Source organism: Pleurodeles waltl, chromosome 5 (assembly GCF_031143425.1).
Source record: "Pleurodeles waltl isolate 20211129_DDA chromosome 5, aPleWal1.hap1.20221129, whole genome shotgun sequence".
Taxonomy (NCBI): Eukaryota; Metazoa; Chordata; class Amphibia; order Caudata; family Salamandridae; genus Pleurodeles; species Pleurodeles waltl.
In genome coordinates this window covers 1,396,387,462-1,396,404,645 of record NC_090444.1, presented here as the reverse complement: position 1 = coordinate 1,396,404,645, position 17,184 = coordinate 1,396,387,462, and the positions used below count along the sequence as shown (strand labels likewise).

Here is a 17,184-nt window from a genome sequence, read left to right as displayed (position 1 = left end):
ACCAATTAATCAAAATCATTACAAAATCATATAAAAGCACACAAGCAATAAAAAGGCACTCCTAGTGGCTTGAAACTTCTATCAATTCAATGTAAACCTAAACATGATTATAAAAAGAAAGTTTGTTCCTTAGCTTGCATAAAGCACCAGTGCTTACATGCAGTCTATGGCAATATACTAATTTGCTTACATAAGGCTACATAGAGTAAACAATCCTTGTACAAAACATACTATAAAAAAAACTGTTCACTGCAGACAGGACCAGTAGTGAGTCGAACACCACATATGGATAACAACCAATACTGGAATGCCCTCTGATTGAAAATAACGGGGGGATGGACTTAAAATAAAACCTAATTTGCAGAAACAAATAAAATATAAATATATATGATTTAATGTTAAAAGATTTTCTATCAGCAAAACATATTTATTATTTACTTTTAAAATATTCGAATAACCTTTTTTATTTATAAATGAATGTAACATTACTATTTTAGACTAATGTAATTACAATAGTTGTAATTTATTCTATGCAACACATTGATTTACAATTAGTACAGGCTCTGACTTTTTAATTTAAACATTAAACAAAAAATAACTTTAAATGAACTTAAATCAATTACATATTTAATTCAAAATTAAGCTGCAGGCTTTTTATGTTCTACATTTAAAATAAAAACATACAATTGATGTACTTCAATATTTAACATAAAAGTACTTTTACTTTTTTTCCAGTTTAATAATGTTTTTTATTTACCCTAATAATTACCATAAGGAGATTTCTTCCAACAGAGCGGAGATCTCCCTATGATATAGTATGGAGAAAAAATAAAACATTTAATAAAATTGGAAAGATGGTTAAATGTTTTTATGTTAAGTGTTAGTATAGATGCAGAGCAAAATAAAATAAATGCACAAAACTATTAACTTAATTTTAAATCAAATATTTGATATTAATTTTTTTTATTATGTTTTAATATAAATGAATGTCATATAAAAAATTAGTAAATAGGTGAAAATAAAATAAAAATGTTTTATTTTTATGTAATTGTAATAATATTAAATTATATTCAGTTAGAATTTTAAACATTTTGAATAATTTTATTTAATACTATTTCTTAGGATGTTGTATTTTAAGTTCCTACCACCATTAATTTCTATGGGTGTAAGTGTAGACCATACATGGTGCTGTGGGTGTTCACTATCAATTACAATACCGTTATCACCATATTGGCATTTCTAGATATATAGCTGATTGAACCAAGTGAAAGTGGTGCCTGAAGTGTGAGAAACTGCCAAGGAAAGACATTTCTTGTCCACGAAAGGGAAATGAAAAAAGTGATTTTTAACACGTCTCCGGTGTTATAACTCTACCACAAAGGTGAAGATCCAGACAATCTGCGCTGCTGAAACATATCTGTCACTGTTTTTATGATTTTTGGTTGCTGATCACTGTGTGCCATTTGATTCTTGGCCATAATGAGGTGTGCCCTCCCTCCTCCTCTGAGTTGGTCACAGGTGAGTTTGAAGCTGTGGACCTGGAGTGTCTTGGACGCGTTGGTTGAAAGGGATCCACAGTTTCCGGTATTGACTTTTGCTAAAAATATACTATGAGATGAGACAATCTACTTTGTTTTCTATTTACCAAACTACGAGCTACTGTATATCATCTCTGTAGAGTTACTGTTTCATTATTGCCACTCGCTTTTCAGCCTTTTGATCAGGTTTTGGCAAGAGTAATACTGTAACTGCTTCTAGGTCCTCATATTCAGGAATGTTCTGATATTCTCTATCTTCAAGTGGCTATGAATATTATACAGAATGTAGATTCTAGTGACCTAACTTATCATTGATTTAACAATGCATTCCTCATTTTTGTAGATTGTGAGCATATTTCCTTTGAAATTTTTTTATTTTGTTTTTACTGTAAATATATTTATATTTTGAGGTATTATTGAAGCTCTGTGAATTTTTCAAAAATCCAATCAAGGCTAAACATTCACAGTTTGTTGTACTGTACCCTGGCTCAAACCCACATATCATATCTTGAGCTTTCAATGTCTTCAATGTCATGGCTGGGGCCAGTCCGCCATTGCTGCTGGAGCCGCTTGGTGCAGCTGGAGTGCTCCAACAGGTGCATATATTGCTGCGTGGGATGCAGTAACAGGCCCTTTGGACTATGGGCCTATCCACCATTGTGGCAGGAGCCACTTGACACCGTTGGGGCATGCCAGCGGGTGCATATATTGGGCTGCCTCTCCCCACTGTGGAGGATGCTGTAACTGGCCCTTTGGACTATGGGGCCCATCCGCCATCGGGGCAGGAGCCGCTTGAAGCTGTTGGAGCATGCCAGTGGGCACATATATTGGGCTGCCTCATCCTGTGCGTGAGATTCTGTAACCGGGCCTTTGGACTATGGGGCCCATCTGCCATTGTGTCAAGAGCCGCTTGATGCTGTTGGAGCGCTCCAGTGAGTGCATATATTGGGCTGCCTCACCCCACTGTACAGGATGCACGTGGGCCGTACCCAGGCAAAACCCAGGTGAAGGGACAGCCTTTCTGCACCCGTTGGAGCCTTGAAGATGCCAGGCAGGATCACCCCTCTTGACTTGAAGTTCTGATGGCAAGGCAAGAGTTTTGAACAGCCTCTTTATTTGGTGGTGTTTTCCTGATGTTTGGGTGGTGTGGGTCTGAGGGTACTCCCCTGCACGTGATGGGGAAGCATAAGGCCCCAACTAATCCGGTCAACACAATAGATTCTTTCTTTAACAGGGCAGCGGGTATTTTAGATAGGGAAGTAGAGCTGGCAACTCACAGGGTATCTCGCTCCACCACTGGCATCGGCTCAGATATGCAGCTGGGGCTACTGTTGTTCACCACTGAGGGCTTGGGTTTGTCCTCAGTGGCTACTGGTTCCGACAGCAGGCGAGCAAGCCCTACATCTATGTCTTTGGATTTGGGAGCCCTAAAGCAGTTGAGGGCATATTTTGCTGGCAATTGTGGAGGGGAGGTGGTGGTCTCAGTAGTATCAGAGGGAGACTCATGGAAATCCACAAAGAGAAAGAGACAGGAGTCCTGTGAGAGGGCTAAGCTCCCTAGGACTGTCCTGGCCCAATCAGTAGTGCCCTGACATCACGGAAAGTACGGTCCGGTTTAATGTGGACACTCTTATGGACTCTCATCAGTCATTTAGTGTAGCAGCTTTGAATGCCATATTGGAACTTATACATCAGTGCCTAAAGGCTATCAAGGCAGGCCTCTCCAGAATTTTGAACAGTAATCGTTTGGTGACACAAGGGTGAGTCCCACAGTCAATTGTTACTCTCGCCATCCCTCCCACCCTTCAGCTTACCACTACCCCGCTGTGCCCTAGCCAGCTGGCAGAGGAAAGCATATCAGGGCTCACGGCTGCTGTGTGTGGAGGTTCCAACTACTATATGGGGTGGTGCGGAGGGAGGGGGGTCAGGTGGGGTCAATGGTTTTAGCGCCTTGGTAAATGGAAATTAAATGATGGGTAATGAAGACATGCATTGAGGTCAGATCAGTAGACCACCCTCACCTAATTCGGTGGCTAGAAGCATCTCCTTATGTAGTTATTCTAGGTAATGTCCCCATGCTTGAGCCTGATACCCTAGAGAACTTTTCCCAATTGAGAAACAAAGTGAAATACTGGCTAGGTTTGCATTCTGCTATGGGGGAATGTGCGGGTGCTCGCATCATCATGTTTGGAGGGTTACCTAGGTGGGGAAAAGAGAGAAGACCTTTGAAGTGTTACTGTGTGGTCACAAATTTCAATTGACTGTATGTAGCAGGGGTGCCATTAGATTATTTTACAGGTGCTCTCTCTGATGGCTCAGTTTCTTCTATCAGGGTCTTACCATTGGGCTTTTTTATAAACCATTGCTGCATGCCCATATTTAATTCCTGGTATATCTCAAGCTGGCAGGCACAGAGGAGGGCAGGCCAGCCTGTGATTCACTCAGATCTGTCCCTCGCTAGTAGATTTGCTCCCTTGTCCAATTTAGACACCTGTGATTGACTGGGGGTGGATGCCAACTTAAAATCCGTCAGGTCAAGCTGGGCACAGACTCAGGTAGTCTTGCTGGAGTAGGCGGTTAGGGCTGAATCACAGAGGCCACAACACAAGGTATCAGCGAGTTTGCACCTCTAGGAATCTATATAGACTTATAAGTTTGAATGTGGAATGTATTGCGGGGAAATTTGGTGACCATGAGTGGCTAGACTTCACCAGAGGGTTTGAAATAATCTCCCTTCAAGAGACTTGGGCAACAGAGAATTGTTACTTCTTACAGGGGTATAGTTGATCGGGCACAACTTTAAATACTCTGATGAACCAGTATAACCTAGACCTCTCACTGGAGAAGTTGTCTTTGTCTAGAGCAGATCTGAATCCCATGCTCACAGGAAGAGGTTGTGAATCTTTTGTCGATTTTTTATCTACCCTCCATTGCCATTTGTCTCTGTGTCCTGGACACCAATAAGCCCTTTCAGTAACCATAACCCTGTGTGCATCTCTTTTCATTAGTCCTCATGGAATTTCGGCACAAGGGTAAGGGCTGCATGGGTCATCAAGCCCACCAGTCAATAGAGGAGACAGTAGCACACAGGACATTTTAAAGTCTTTTTCAGAGCTTTCTAAGGTAGTGTCCGGTCTCCTCGCAGCCCCCATTCCACGTCAGAGTAATGTTGGCCTTAGATTTTTGGATTCTGGCAGTTCTAAGGCTTTGAGGGAACTTAAGCGTGCTCTGAGTGTTAAGCCCAGGGACCCTGTCCTGGTCAAGCAGTGTTGTGGTGTGTACAAAAAGGAACAGCCTAGGCGTAAACATCAGCTAAGGGAAGAGGTTAGGGCACATTTGACCAATCCTGTCACTTTGGAAGTCAAGCTGACCTTCTATTGTGAGGAAGTGAAAAAGGCAATTTTGGTCTAATCCTCCAACAAGGCCCCAGGCCCTGATGGTATTCCTCCAGACATGTATGTGAATGATGCTGGCGTATGGGTGCCTGTTTTGACTGCACTCATCAACCAGGTGGTGCATGTAGGTCCCCCTCACTCATTGGCACTGTCTGTCATTGTGCCGATTTTTAAGAAGGGGGGCAGGGATAGTCCATTGTGATGTAGGCTCATCTCCCTTCTTGACTCAGTGGTCAAGGCTGTGAGTTCATCCCCTTGCGGAGACTTTCAGTCTGGGCCGAGAGAAAAATGTGTTGTCAAAAGGCCAGTATGGGTTCAGTGCAGGGAGGTCAACCGCGGACCAATTCCTGAATCTATACTTGGTTTTGGAAAACATACAGTGGCTCATCCTGGCTCCATCTACTTGGGATTCATGGATCTCTCCTCTGCTTTTGATCAGGTGAACCGATCCAAGTTACAGCAGTTTCTGCTGTTGCTAGGGATGGAAAGGAATATTGTTTCGTTCTTAAGAGAGCTCTATAGGGACACCAAGGCCTCAGTCTGCTATTCCAAAGACCTGCAGTGCTCTCACATCTTCTGTATAAGGAGAGGTGTGAGCCTGGGCTGTATCTTGGCCCTGTTTTTGTTTAATTCATATATTAATCAGTCAGAGCAATACTTGGCGGAGGTGAAGGTGGATTGTACGCACGTAGGCAGTGAAAGTTACCAGTGTTATTATATCGGACATCACGGTTTTCGTGGCCAAAACTGCCAGAGGTCTGCAGACTCTGTTATACTCTTTCTCTACATTCATGGAGGACTTGGACTTGTCTATCAATGAGAAGAAATCTTTTGTGATGGTAGTTGGCCCTTGTGCCACTAAAATGACGAGATTCACCCTAGGAGATAGTACACTTCCCAAGACCAGAGAGTTTTCTCATCTGGGTCTAATCATTGACTCAGCTTGGAGCTGGCACCCTTTACTTAACAAGAAGAGAGAAGACCTTACACATGCCTATGCTGCAGTTTTTAGTTTTGCCTCCAGGTTGGACAATAGACAGGTCAGTTTTCTTTTGCAGATTTATAGGGCCAAGTGTGTGTCACAAGTTATTTGCGGGAGTGACATATGGGTTTATATTAACCTCATCAAATTGCAAGTGGAGGAAAGCAAGTTCTTACGGTGGCTTCTTTGTCTTCCACACTGTATGTCTGCCCTGTCAGTACACAATGAATTAGGCATTGGCTTCATCTCTGATCTGGTAGCCTTTCGCCCACTTGCTTTTTGAAAGTATGGCGAGGCTGGGATTAAGATTAAGCAATGAAAGTTTGAGAGACTGTTTGTTACTCGACCACGCACTTTACATCTGCTGGCTCAAGTATATTAGGGATGCCTTTCAGAAATTAAGAAGGGGTGATCTTTTCAGTTCTCCATAGGATATCTGTAAGGCCAATTTTATCTGGGTTAAAGAGTGTTTTCTCAGAAATAGGTCAATGGAAAGAGAAGAGTTGACAATCACCAAGCCTTACACTCTGCTACATATTTTGTTAATGACTGTCATCCACCGAACTCTATTTGCTTTGGGTTAAGATAGACATGTTTGTTTTTTGTTTACCAGGTTTAGAATGAATGTACTTCCTTTTTTGTTGGCCTACCCTCGGGGAATAAATAGACCCTGTGGTTGTGATAACATCTCTTTACAGGATACTCTGCACTTTACCATGTTTTGCTTATTCTATGAGTTGCCTTGAAAGGTCTATCTTGTACCTGTTTTGAAAAGGGCTAACTTTTTGCAAGTTAGACCAACCTTGAGGGGTGGCTCCGCTGCTATGGTGGAGGACCATCGCCCCCCTGCCAGCAGCAGCTGCGAAACTATTACAATAAAAACATAATAAACTCTGTTTACAGAGCACCGCACCCCCCCCTTAGTGCGCATGTATGTTTGGCCAGCTGTCTTGGGCCAGCCAAACATACGTGCACACTAGGCTCTCTCCAACCTGGCAACGCAGCTCTGGGTTCGGGAGAGCAGGCAGAGGCTCCTACTCTGCCTCAGAGCACCGTGGCGGGGTGCTCCGTCCAATCGTACTTCTGCTTTCATGCTCCCAGCAGCATGAAAACAGTGTTAGGATTGGACACAGGGGAGGCTAGGAGTCTATTTTTTTTTTGGTCGCTCCCCGCCATGTGCCACACTGCCCTGCCCCTTTTCCCTCCCACGAGACGTGACTGCCAGCCCTTATGTATTTAGAGATGCTGGGCGGGGATATTATCTTGAACGTATTTAGCTTTTTAAAGGTTGCGATAAGGCTTAAGAATAGCATGGAGTGTGACTGTGACATGCTTTAGGGTGCTGGTTATATACTGTAATGCTGAGTTTGTGCTTTTTGATTTGTTTTTAGAGTCTCGAAGCATGATGCTTTTAGGTATTTTTATGTTATTTATTGTATAATATTGGATGTTTGTCTTTCTGTTGCTTAAATGGTTTGTATATATAAACCAAATAAAGCTAATTGAAATTGAAATTGAACACTGAGATTATGTGGAGTATATTAAAATAGACTTAAACCACGAAAGCATGTGAATACCATACATTTCAATGTACAGACTCCAAAACACACTAAGATTAGGCAGGGTAAAGAAAAATACACCTAACCCACGAAAGTATGTGAATACCATATATTTCAATGTATAGGCCTCAAAACTAGGTGGGAGGTCTAGAGCCTGATGTACATACAGGCGGTTCACAAATAGTGGGTATCAATAGATAACATCACAAAATACCAGTTTGGACAGGGTGGCAAAAATGACCTACCTTATGAATAAACTAGGCAGTTTACCATTCTGACCCCTACAATTGGCTATGAACACAGAGATGGTGTCCTGCAAGAGACAGCAGTTCGCCATCCCTGTGTTTGCATTCCCAGATAGTGAGTTTTCTTGTTTAAAAAATTGTTTCCCATTTAGGACGAAATTGGAGGAACATGTAGTGGCCCTAGGAACACTTTCTGCTTCCACGAGGCCACCTACCTGTTTACATCAAAGATTTATAACTTCCTCTGTAAGAGAGCCATGTCCATGATGTTTGCTAGGGGGGACTGTGTTGCAGACAGGATTGTTGCTGTGCAGAAAGGGCCACCCTTACTGCACAAAAGAATCCTCTGAGGCATTTTTCTCTTTCTATGTGTGTTGCAGAAAACAGCACACATAGAATGAGGAAAAACAGAGAAATACAGATATTTCTCCTTGTTACACCTCACCGGGAGAGGCGTAGGATTTTGACGCATTCCCAGGTCTACCAGTAATGGTAAATCTGGGAATGCACCAAAATCCATGGGTGGATGTGTGGGAACACCCACTGTCCACCCATGGAATGCCTCCCTGGGGCAAAGTAATTTGCACTGCGTTGCATTACTCCAGATTTATCAAGCCACTCAGTACCACGCAAGGTGGCATTGCGTGGCTTGATGAATCTTGCTTAAGTAATGCGCCACCTTTGTGCCCCCCTTGCAGTGCTCAAGAGAAACGTAACTCTTAGATCTGCACCTTAATTTAAAGGTGACTTGAACATTTTTACAGTTTTGTCTACCTTAGAGACGATATAAGAACAGTGACTTGCCAAACATCATTTAAGGTCAACGCAACGCACTTATGCAAGTGCCGCCACCTATACTTTGAATGTTGTGCCCCTTGATATTAGAATTAAACCCAGATATCTTTCCTTTCCTGTTGGCTACTAAGTATTACTATTTTGTCTCTGACTAGTATTGGTATTGTCTGTTGCAGAGTAATTTCAATTTTTTTTAAAATATGTATCTTATGTAGAGCACACTGATCCTCGCTGTGGCGCAGGTGTGCTACATAAAACAGTTAAATAAAGAGAATAAATGAGACAGCAAATGTCCCCTTCTACTAGTGGTGAATGGCTTTGTTAACTAAGCATTCTTGGTGCTCTAAGTTGATACAGAAGTCAATTGTTTTTCAGCTGCGCCAAATCGATCGAGCAGTTTTTGTGAATAAGGGCTGTGATAGAGGGGCAAAACAGTACTAAAGAAACTAGGCCCATATTTATACTTTTTGACGCAAACCAGCGCCTGCGCTGGTTTGCGTCACAACATTTACCGCCGGCTAATGCCATTCCAACACGCCAGGCGGGCACCTTGTTTATGGATTGGATTGACGTTAGCCGGTGCTGCGGGATGGTCAGAGTAAAAAAATATGACTCTAACCAGAAAGCGCCGGCGTAGGGAAGAATAGGGGTTGTGTGTCAAAAAATGGTGCAGGTCATGTTAGAGTAAAAAATCATGGCTCTAACCGGACTTACGCCATTTTTTGACGCACAACCCCCATTGAAATGACTTCTGTCCCCTGGGCATGGCCATTGGGCACGGTGGCATATAGGGGGACCCAAGCTAGGCCCCCCTATGCCACTTTAAAAAAATTAAAAAATTATACTTACCTCAACTTACCTGTACTTACCTGGGATGGGTCCCCCCATCCATGGGTGTCCTCCAGGGGTGGGTGAGGGTGACAGGGGGTGTCCCTGGGGGCAGGGAAGGGCACCTGTGGACTCCTTCCATGGTCAGAGACCATGGAAATGAGCCCATAGGTCCCTTAACGCCTGCCCTTACCCAGGCGTTAAAAAACGGCGCGCATCAGGCTGTGTGGCATGTTTTAAGGGCCGCCCCCTCCTGTGCGTCAAAATGACAAGGGAGTATAAATAAGGCGCACAGGCCTTAGAGTCCTTTTTTTGACGGGAACGCCTACTTTGCATGTCATTAACGCAAGGCAGTTTTACGCATCCAGAAAATGACGGACACAGAGGAATTTTGATGTTTGCGGGGTCGGTGTCAAAGTATAAATATGGTGTTGGGTTTGAGCCGAATTTGAGTCAAACATTTTGACGCAAATTCGGCGCAACAAGAGTATAAATATGCCCCCTAATGTGACTGATGTCTCAATAGGTTTCAACACACAAATCAGACACCACCAAACAAAATACATTTCAGAAGTCTTACCGTTGGTGAATGCAAGATTGGAGAAAAGAAGTTCAAATGTTTTCGCTTCATAGGATGGCTCTTTTATTAACTGGATTAACAGGCATGAGACACTCACAGGGCATTAGGTTGAGAGTACTAAACCTACTTCAATTAGTCCTCGTTAAGTAACATTCACTGTTAAAGGAGGGCATTTAATTCTGCCCCGCTTGTAGTGAATGATGGAATAGTTGGAAGATATGGATGACACACCAAGGACACAATCATGGGCTCCTTGATGTAATATCGATGGCAGTCATCTAAACGACAATAACGATGTAGGATAACACAGGTATATATTATACCACAATACAGTTGAAATGTTTGCATTAATAGAAGGTCCATTCACTTATGCCAGCCCCATTAACATTAAACATGAGTCACTCATAAAAGCTTAACATGAAACATAAAGTTGTTACTTACCTAAACCTTATCACTCGGATTTCTTTGACTCCTGGAAGTTTCTCAAACACCTTCTGCATCTAAACATAGAGAAATATCTTGAAATGTGAACTCATTAAAAGTAATGTAATGCTTATAAATGTTGTATCTCATGTAATGTATTTAATTTAGTGCCAGTAACATGAATACCAAAGTAGGGCCTCATTTAGAGTATGGTGGGCGGTCTACTGGCCTGGTAGTTGAGTAGAGGCTGTAGCCTTGGATCTCCTTGCAGATGACTGCAACCCAAATTTAGAGATCCCATCCCGAGAGGCAAAGTCTTTTTAACTTTAGTGGACCCATAGCAGCCGCTCCACTGAAGGCTCTGAAGCTTTGCCGAATAGATTCCATGTTTGTTTCACCTGCTCTGCAATGTTTTTTGTTTTTCAGTAGCAAACTCCCAAAAGAAAAACAACAAATCAATGTAATTAATGTTGTGAGAATTTTCTCCCTGTGCATGAAGAGCATTCATTTTGTTTCGTATTCTGGACTTCAAACTGGCCCTGCCTGTCCCAGACAGGATTACTGTATGTCAGACCAACTGCCCTAAATAGGGTGACATTCTGATGTACATTGAACGAGGGCCATGTTGAGCGATGGGGTGTTGAACAAAGGTTTCCACTGGGGGAGTTAGCTGTGTCTTAGCAGGTAGGAAAGCTGTGCTTTGGCCCCTCTAAATGGGGATGGGGTGAACTGCTAGTCTGGTGGACGGGGAATCTGACAGTTTTTAGCAGGTGCCCCATATCCACCAAGTTATAAATTACTCCCTTAGTATTCCTTTAGTACCATTGACTTATGTGGGACATTATGATATTTTTAAAGAAATCTGAATGCATTCTCAATTTAACGGACATTGTTACTTTAAAATAGAAATGTGCTAACATGTATTTTTAATAATCAGTGATGCAAGAGGTTACCTTAAGTGATCTTTCCCATTCTTGCATTTGCTCCTGTATATAAGGGCCTGATTTAGAACTTGGCAGACAGGTTACTCCATCACAAAGATGACGGATATCCCTTCCACTGAAATCTAAGTCTGATTATGTCCTATGGGATTTAGATTTTGGTGGATGGGATATCTGTCACCATTGTGACGGAGTAACCCATCCACTGAGTCCTAAATCAGGCCTATAGTCTCAGGAAGCTTGCAGCCCCACTCTTTCTTTTAGCCTTATATGGACATTGCCTTCTCGTTACTTCCCTGACCGAGGCCTTACATCATGAGTTAAGTTAACACTTATACCGCCCTGCTGCCTAACAAAGAAAAACATTTAAACTCCTTCCTTTCTACGTCTGCCTAGAAGGACTTTCTCTACCCAGTATCCTCCTGTTTTGTCAGTCTCCTATTTGAAGCAGTGGTAAAACACCTGGTTGGCTTTCTCTCGACACAGACGATTTCTTTCTGTCAAGCAGACCAGTCTACATCTGAACTGTTAAAAAAAATAAACTTTTTGCAGCTTCAATATTCAATTGAAAATAAACCTTGCCAAACTCAGACTAGCATTAGTGGCTTTCTACCTAGGGCGACCATACATCCCGGATTCCCCTGGACAGTCCAGGTTTTCAGTGGTCTGTCACGGTGTCTCAACACTTTTGACAGTTTTAAAAACATGTTCCGGTTTTTCAGAAGAATGTTAAGTAGTCCTGCATTGCAGCATTGAAATGTTAAAGATACCTCAATTTACACAGGCTAAGAGTAAATAATCTTGATTCCGGCACCACAGGAGGAGGACATTTTGAGCCTCTGTTTCTGAGACCAGTGGATTGGGAACAAGTATGTGCTGGGACAATTATGCAGGATTCACCAGGTACACATGTGTTAGAAGGTGGATCTGACCATCTGGTCCATGCAGATTTTTTGCTTTTGGATCACCTGTTTTTTCACCTTTTACTGTGAAGGAGCCTCATAGCCTCGGTATCACCCACAGTAAACTTATGGTAAAATGGACTGCATGTGTTTACCACCAGTGTCACTTTTTAAGACAATACAATCAGAACAGGGGCACTCTGTAATTGCAAGAACAAAGGCAATGAAATTTAAACATAGCCAGTTCTTCTATCAGGAAAAAAACTTCAACAAAGATAATACGGTGATGAGATGTACAACAAAATAACTTTGGGAAAGATTCTTTCAATAAGACACATGTATGATTACTTCTGTATCCATAAGAACATGCATCATTTTATTCATATGTATATATAATTGGTCAACCCTACCATTTGTAGGTTATGACCAGACTAATCCGTCCGAACAAAACAAAAAAAACAAGTGCTCCAAGTGACGATGTAGAGCAAGGTATAAGGCGCACTTGTTCTAGTCACACCCTCATCTGTCTGATTGCGAGGACGGATGTGGGTGCCACTAGGACAAGTGCGCAGTGGTGACCTTCAACTTTATGTATGCAGACACAAAGTGATTGTGAGAAACAGAACATTTGCATTACTGTTACCCAGATTATGTCTGGGTTGGTGTTTACCACTTTCTATGGTCCTGATGAAGACCCTGACAAAGTCACCCTAGATAGGGGTCTGAAGGATGACTTTGCTTGGTCAAAAAATCCCTACTATCTAGGACACTAGGAACATTTGTACATTTCTTTAATTGTTTCTATGAGGTTCCATCTTGGAAGTTGACCTTTCCCATTTTTCCAACTTTGTATATGTTTATTGTCTGTCATATGTCTTTTGTCATTTGTTGTGGCACACATTTTTTACACCTTGCGCTGCATCGTCACTTATTTGTTTCGTTCAGACGGATCAGCCTGGTCATATCCTACAAATCGGATGGATCATTCTGCTCATAACCTACAAATGTAAGGGTTGTCCAATTGTATATAAATAGAAATAAAATGATGCATGTTCTTACGGATACAGAAGTCATCATACATGTGTTTTCTTGGAAAAATCTTTCCCAAAGTTACTTATCTCATCTCCTTAACATTTTTGTTGACGTTTTTTTCCTGTTAGAACAACTGTTTATGTTTGCCTTTTAAGGCAAGGTTGCTGTGACGCAGCAAGCGTAGGAGGCACATGGCTGGTTACAAGTGAACAAGTGTGCACAAGCATGTGCACCCATGTGAGGGCTGAGCAGGGGACTCCTGTTGTGCGCAGTCCAAGAACTGCGCACAGGTAGCCTGGCCCAGAAGGGACTATGAGGGTGGGTGGTGACCTGTCATAGGCCTTATGATGTGGGTATACACATGTAAGGGAAAGTCAGTGTGCTTTACTGCCTTGACTGCAGTAGCACTCCATTATATTCCAGTGGGAAAAGCTGCCTTGGATGCAATTCCAGTTCCCTAGGGCCCATAGACTCCAGAGTCGCACCAATATACCCTGTAACCCGTATGAAAAGAACACTGCTGTGGAGTACAAAAGCATATATGTGCAGCTTATGGGTCATCCAGGAACGTCATCTTTCTCTGACTCAGCTCAGGATCAGGGTCTGGCCTTTTGTGACACAGCTTGGCTGGATTAATTTCTGTTCTCTCCAGCTGCAGGAACATGGTCCTACAACAATCAGTTAGCTGTCATCATGTGCCAGAAACTAGACCTGGCCCAGGCCACTCAACAATTGAGGGAGCCCAGACCTCAGGTGCCAAGCCAGAGTGGGGGCTCCTTTGAAGATTTGCTGGGGGAGGCACTGGCAGAGATGTCAGGGAGGGTGGAGCTGGGAGACCCAGAGCACATGTAGCAACTGACTCCTGGGTGACACCATCTTGAAGTATCCCAGAAGCCTGTGCAGGGAGGTGAAACAGGGGTAGAGAGATGATGTGTCACCCCAGGACAGGCCAGAGGTGCATTCCTGCTGGCACCTTCTGCCCCCCCCCCCTTAAAAGCTCTTGCACAGGGGGAAAAGCTCTCCCTTTGATGTGCTTTTGCTGAGGAACACTAGGACTGGAGGCTGATGCCATGAACAGTTGAATGGAGGAGCCCCCTGACTGTGCTCGTCCCCAAGGACTCTGTCTCTGATTCACCCCAGGGCCAGAAGGGAAAGACTTGGCTCTGTGCAGGGAGGAGAGAGGCCCAGAAAGAGAGCCAGGTGAAAGTCTGGTGCAGGGAGTCTGTGAAAACAGTTCCCGGAAAAAGTGATCACTCTTTCGGGCTAGGAGGCCTGATGAAAGTCATCCAGGTGGCTAGGACTCGCCACCAGGAGCAAAATGAGCAAAATGCCATCCAAACCAGCCCACCGGGGCCCAAGCTATCCCCTTGTAAAGTTTGGTCAATTTTGACCCTTAGGAGGACCAGCAAAAAAGCGTGTGTGGCACTGCCGCCGATTTCAGCCTTGCCTCCCGGGTGAGTCAGGGCCCAGGGGCTACCCCCGAGAAGACAACCTGCCAAGGACTACTGTCATGCATCTCCAGGCGAGAAGACTGGGGTGAAGGACTGCTGTTGCACTCCCCTGGTTCCAAAGGTGAAGGCCCAGGACCCCATTCCTAAGCCCTAACAGTGAAAAAATATTTGGGAGCACTGTTGCATTCCCTGTGAAGTTCCTGGGGGGCACATCCTTTTGCCCCAAAATAGAAGAGAAGTTGGTGGTGTCATCGTGCTCCTCTGCAAAGCAGCCTGGGGGCCCTCGACCTCATCCCAGGACCTACACAGAGTCCAGATTGGGAGAGAGCTGTCTCGCCCCTGCAAAGGTGAAGAGGGGTCCCAGGACGCCATCCCTGGGTCCCGATGGCCGGAGATGGAGGGGCAGTGCCGCCACACTCCCCCATGAGACCAGCAAGTGTGCAGCACCACACAAATATGCATGCTGAAGTGGGCAGACCCAAGAGAAGAGCCGGCTCCCGTGGCAGTGCATGTTGGTGCTGGCCGTGTAGTGATCCGGCGAGAGTAGCCGGGGGTGGCCTCCCACAGCTGCTCTCCAATGCTTAGAAAGGTCGCAGGGTGTCCGGGTGGGACCAGGCACCCCTAGCAACAATTAAATTGTGGCACAAAGCCTCCAATTAAAAGAAAAGCAAAGTGACAAAGGAAACCACAACTGCTCTCCCTGAAGCAGTGAGAGAGCCACTAATCCAATAGGCACGCTCCTGGAGGAGCACCCCATAATGTCCCTTGTGGTCTGCCCACATATGTGAAGGAAAAGTCACTTGTTTTGGGGTTGTGGTGGCCCCAGGAGAACGGAGTCACCAGCAAAATTATCACAAAGTGTGGGAGGAGCTGCAGGAGAAGCACTTCCTCCCCCCAAAAAGGCATTCAAACCTCCCAACCCTTGGTTGAGTAAGACTTGGAGATGATAACCCCTCAAGGGTTTTGTGATACTTGCAAGCATTCCCTGATCTGGAACTTTTGCTCTATAGCTGCGGGTGATGGTCCCTCTTGTGAGGAAAGTTTCTGGCTAGACGATTGTGGCCTAGAAAAGTGCCATATGACTGTTCATATGGGAAGGCATCCTCTAGGGGTGAAAGGCTGTAATGAGCTGCAATAGGGGGTTCGGATCCCTGTGGAAGACAAATGTGGACCCATTACTAACAAAAATACTTTACTTATCAAGGTCCCAAGTCTACCCTGTAGGTAAAAATAACTTAAATCTATCTGTTCAGGTACATATATAAAAGTACCAAAGTCTTAGTCAAACAAATTCCACCATGTTCACTGCCACAGGGTGTACATATATATATATATATATACATATATGTGTGTTTTCCTTATGTGTCTGGTCACCCTGCATTCCTACGTCTATGTCTGACCTGTCCCAGTTTTTGTTTTTCCTAATCTGGTCACCCTATTTCTAACATCTAACAATCCTAGCCTGTGCTGAATGCACATATGTGAGCATAACTTGTCTTCTAGGCGGAAACAGACAATCTTGACAACTTTTCAAGCTGCAGTCTTTGGCTCTTGGGGGTTAGTGTGCTACAGCAACATATCTTGAGACTCGTTGGGAATGTTAAACTCTAATTTCTTAAGCATGAAAAGAATAAAATGCATTATTAATCCAGAAACTTTCCCTCTTATATGCAAATACCCCTCCCTGCTTTTCTGTAACTAAGAGGGAGCCGGCAAAGTTAGAAGGCGAGTCTGCCAATATGATGTTCGTCATAAAAACAGTGGCTATGCAAAAAAAAAAGAAAACTGCAAAGAAAGTTTATGCAGATATATTCTCATTTATCTTTGTTTTAGAAGCATTAATCAGCCCTGTCAATATTCCCTCTGCGGTTTAGTTGGGAACATTCACTTCTGATTCAGGTTTAATAAATTTCGGTTTAGCACGAAGATGCTCCGGAGGAATCGACGCTGGTTTGTGGTTGACTTTACCACAAGAGCCTCCTGGGGACGCTGCTCTTTATCATGAAAAACATGAAAGTGCTAATTAAACCGCGCTTCTCCCTCTCAGTGGTACTAATAAGCAGGCCTCTGAGGTTGGTGTGTGGGGGAGGAAGGCTTTCACAACAACAGAATTCTGTTAAACTGAGGGTGCGGATACTGCTCAAACAAGGGCAACTGCAGCTAATTCCACCTTAACACTTGTGTTAAATTGTTCATTAAATTCGGCCTTGAAATTGAATTACTGTGTAAAGCACTTAGCAATTAATTTGTGATTGCACTCCGTGTGGTTTTTCTCATGCAGGTCTAATGATGTGAGGGCTTGTTGTTATCTACAGTTGTGCTGATGAGAGCATTTCAGGAGTTCCTCTTCTTCTAGGGAGACAGCAGCTGCTGGAACTAGAACAGCAAAACATGCTGCAGATGTCCATGAGATGTTTTTAGTTTGGGATGACAGACTGCTTGTTGTTTTGCGCACTTAGGCCCCAATTTAAGAGGCGCATAGCGCGCTCATTGCACATTTTATTTTTACCCTA

General features: G+C 43.7%; 1 protein-coding gene across 3 annotated transcripts in view; it reads right to left on the bottom strand.

Moving 5' to 3' along the window:
• Positions 1 to 17,184, bottom strand: part of IMPG1 (interphotoreceptor matrix proteoglycan 1) — a 1,628,305-nt gene that overhangs the window by 836,254 nt on the left and 774,867 nt on the right. For all 3 annotated transcript variants that reach the window (XM_069235643.1, XM_069235645.1, XM_069235644.1), the window contains exon 8: positions 10,364 to 10,422. In XM_069235643.1, the coding sequence (XP_069091744.1) occupies positions 10,364 to 10,422 (59 nt within the window). The remainder of the gene's footprint in view (positions 1 to 10,363; positions 10,423 to 17,184) is intronic.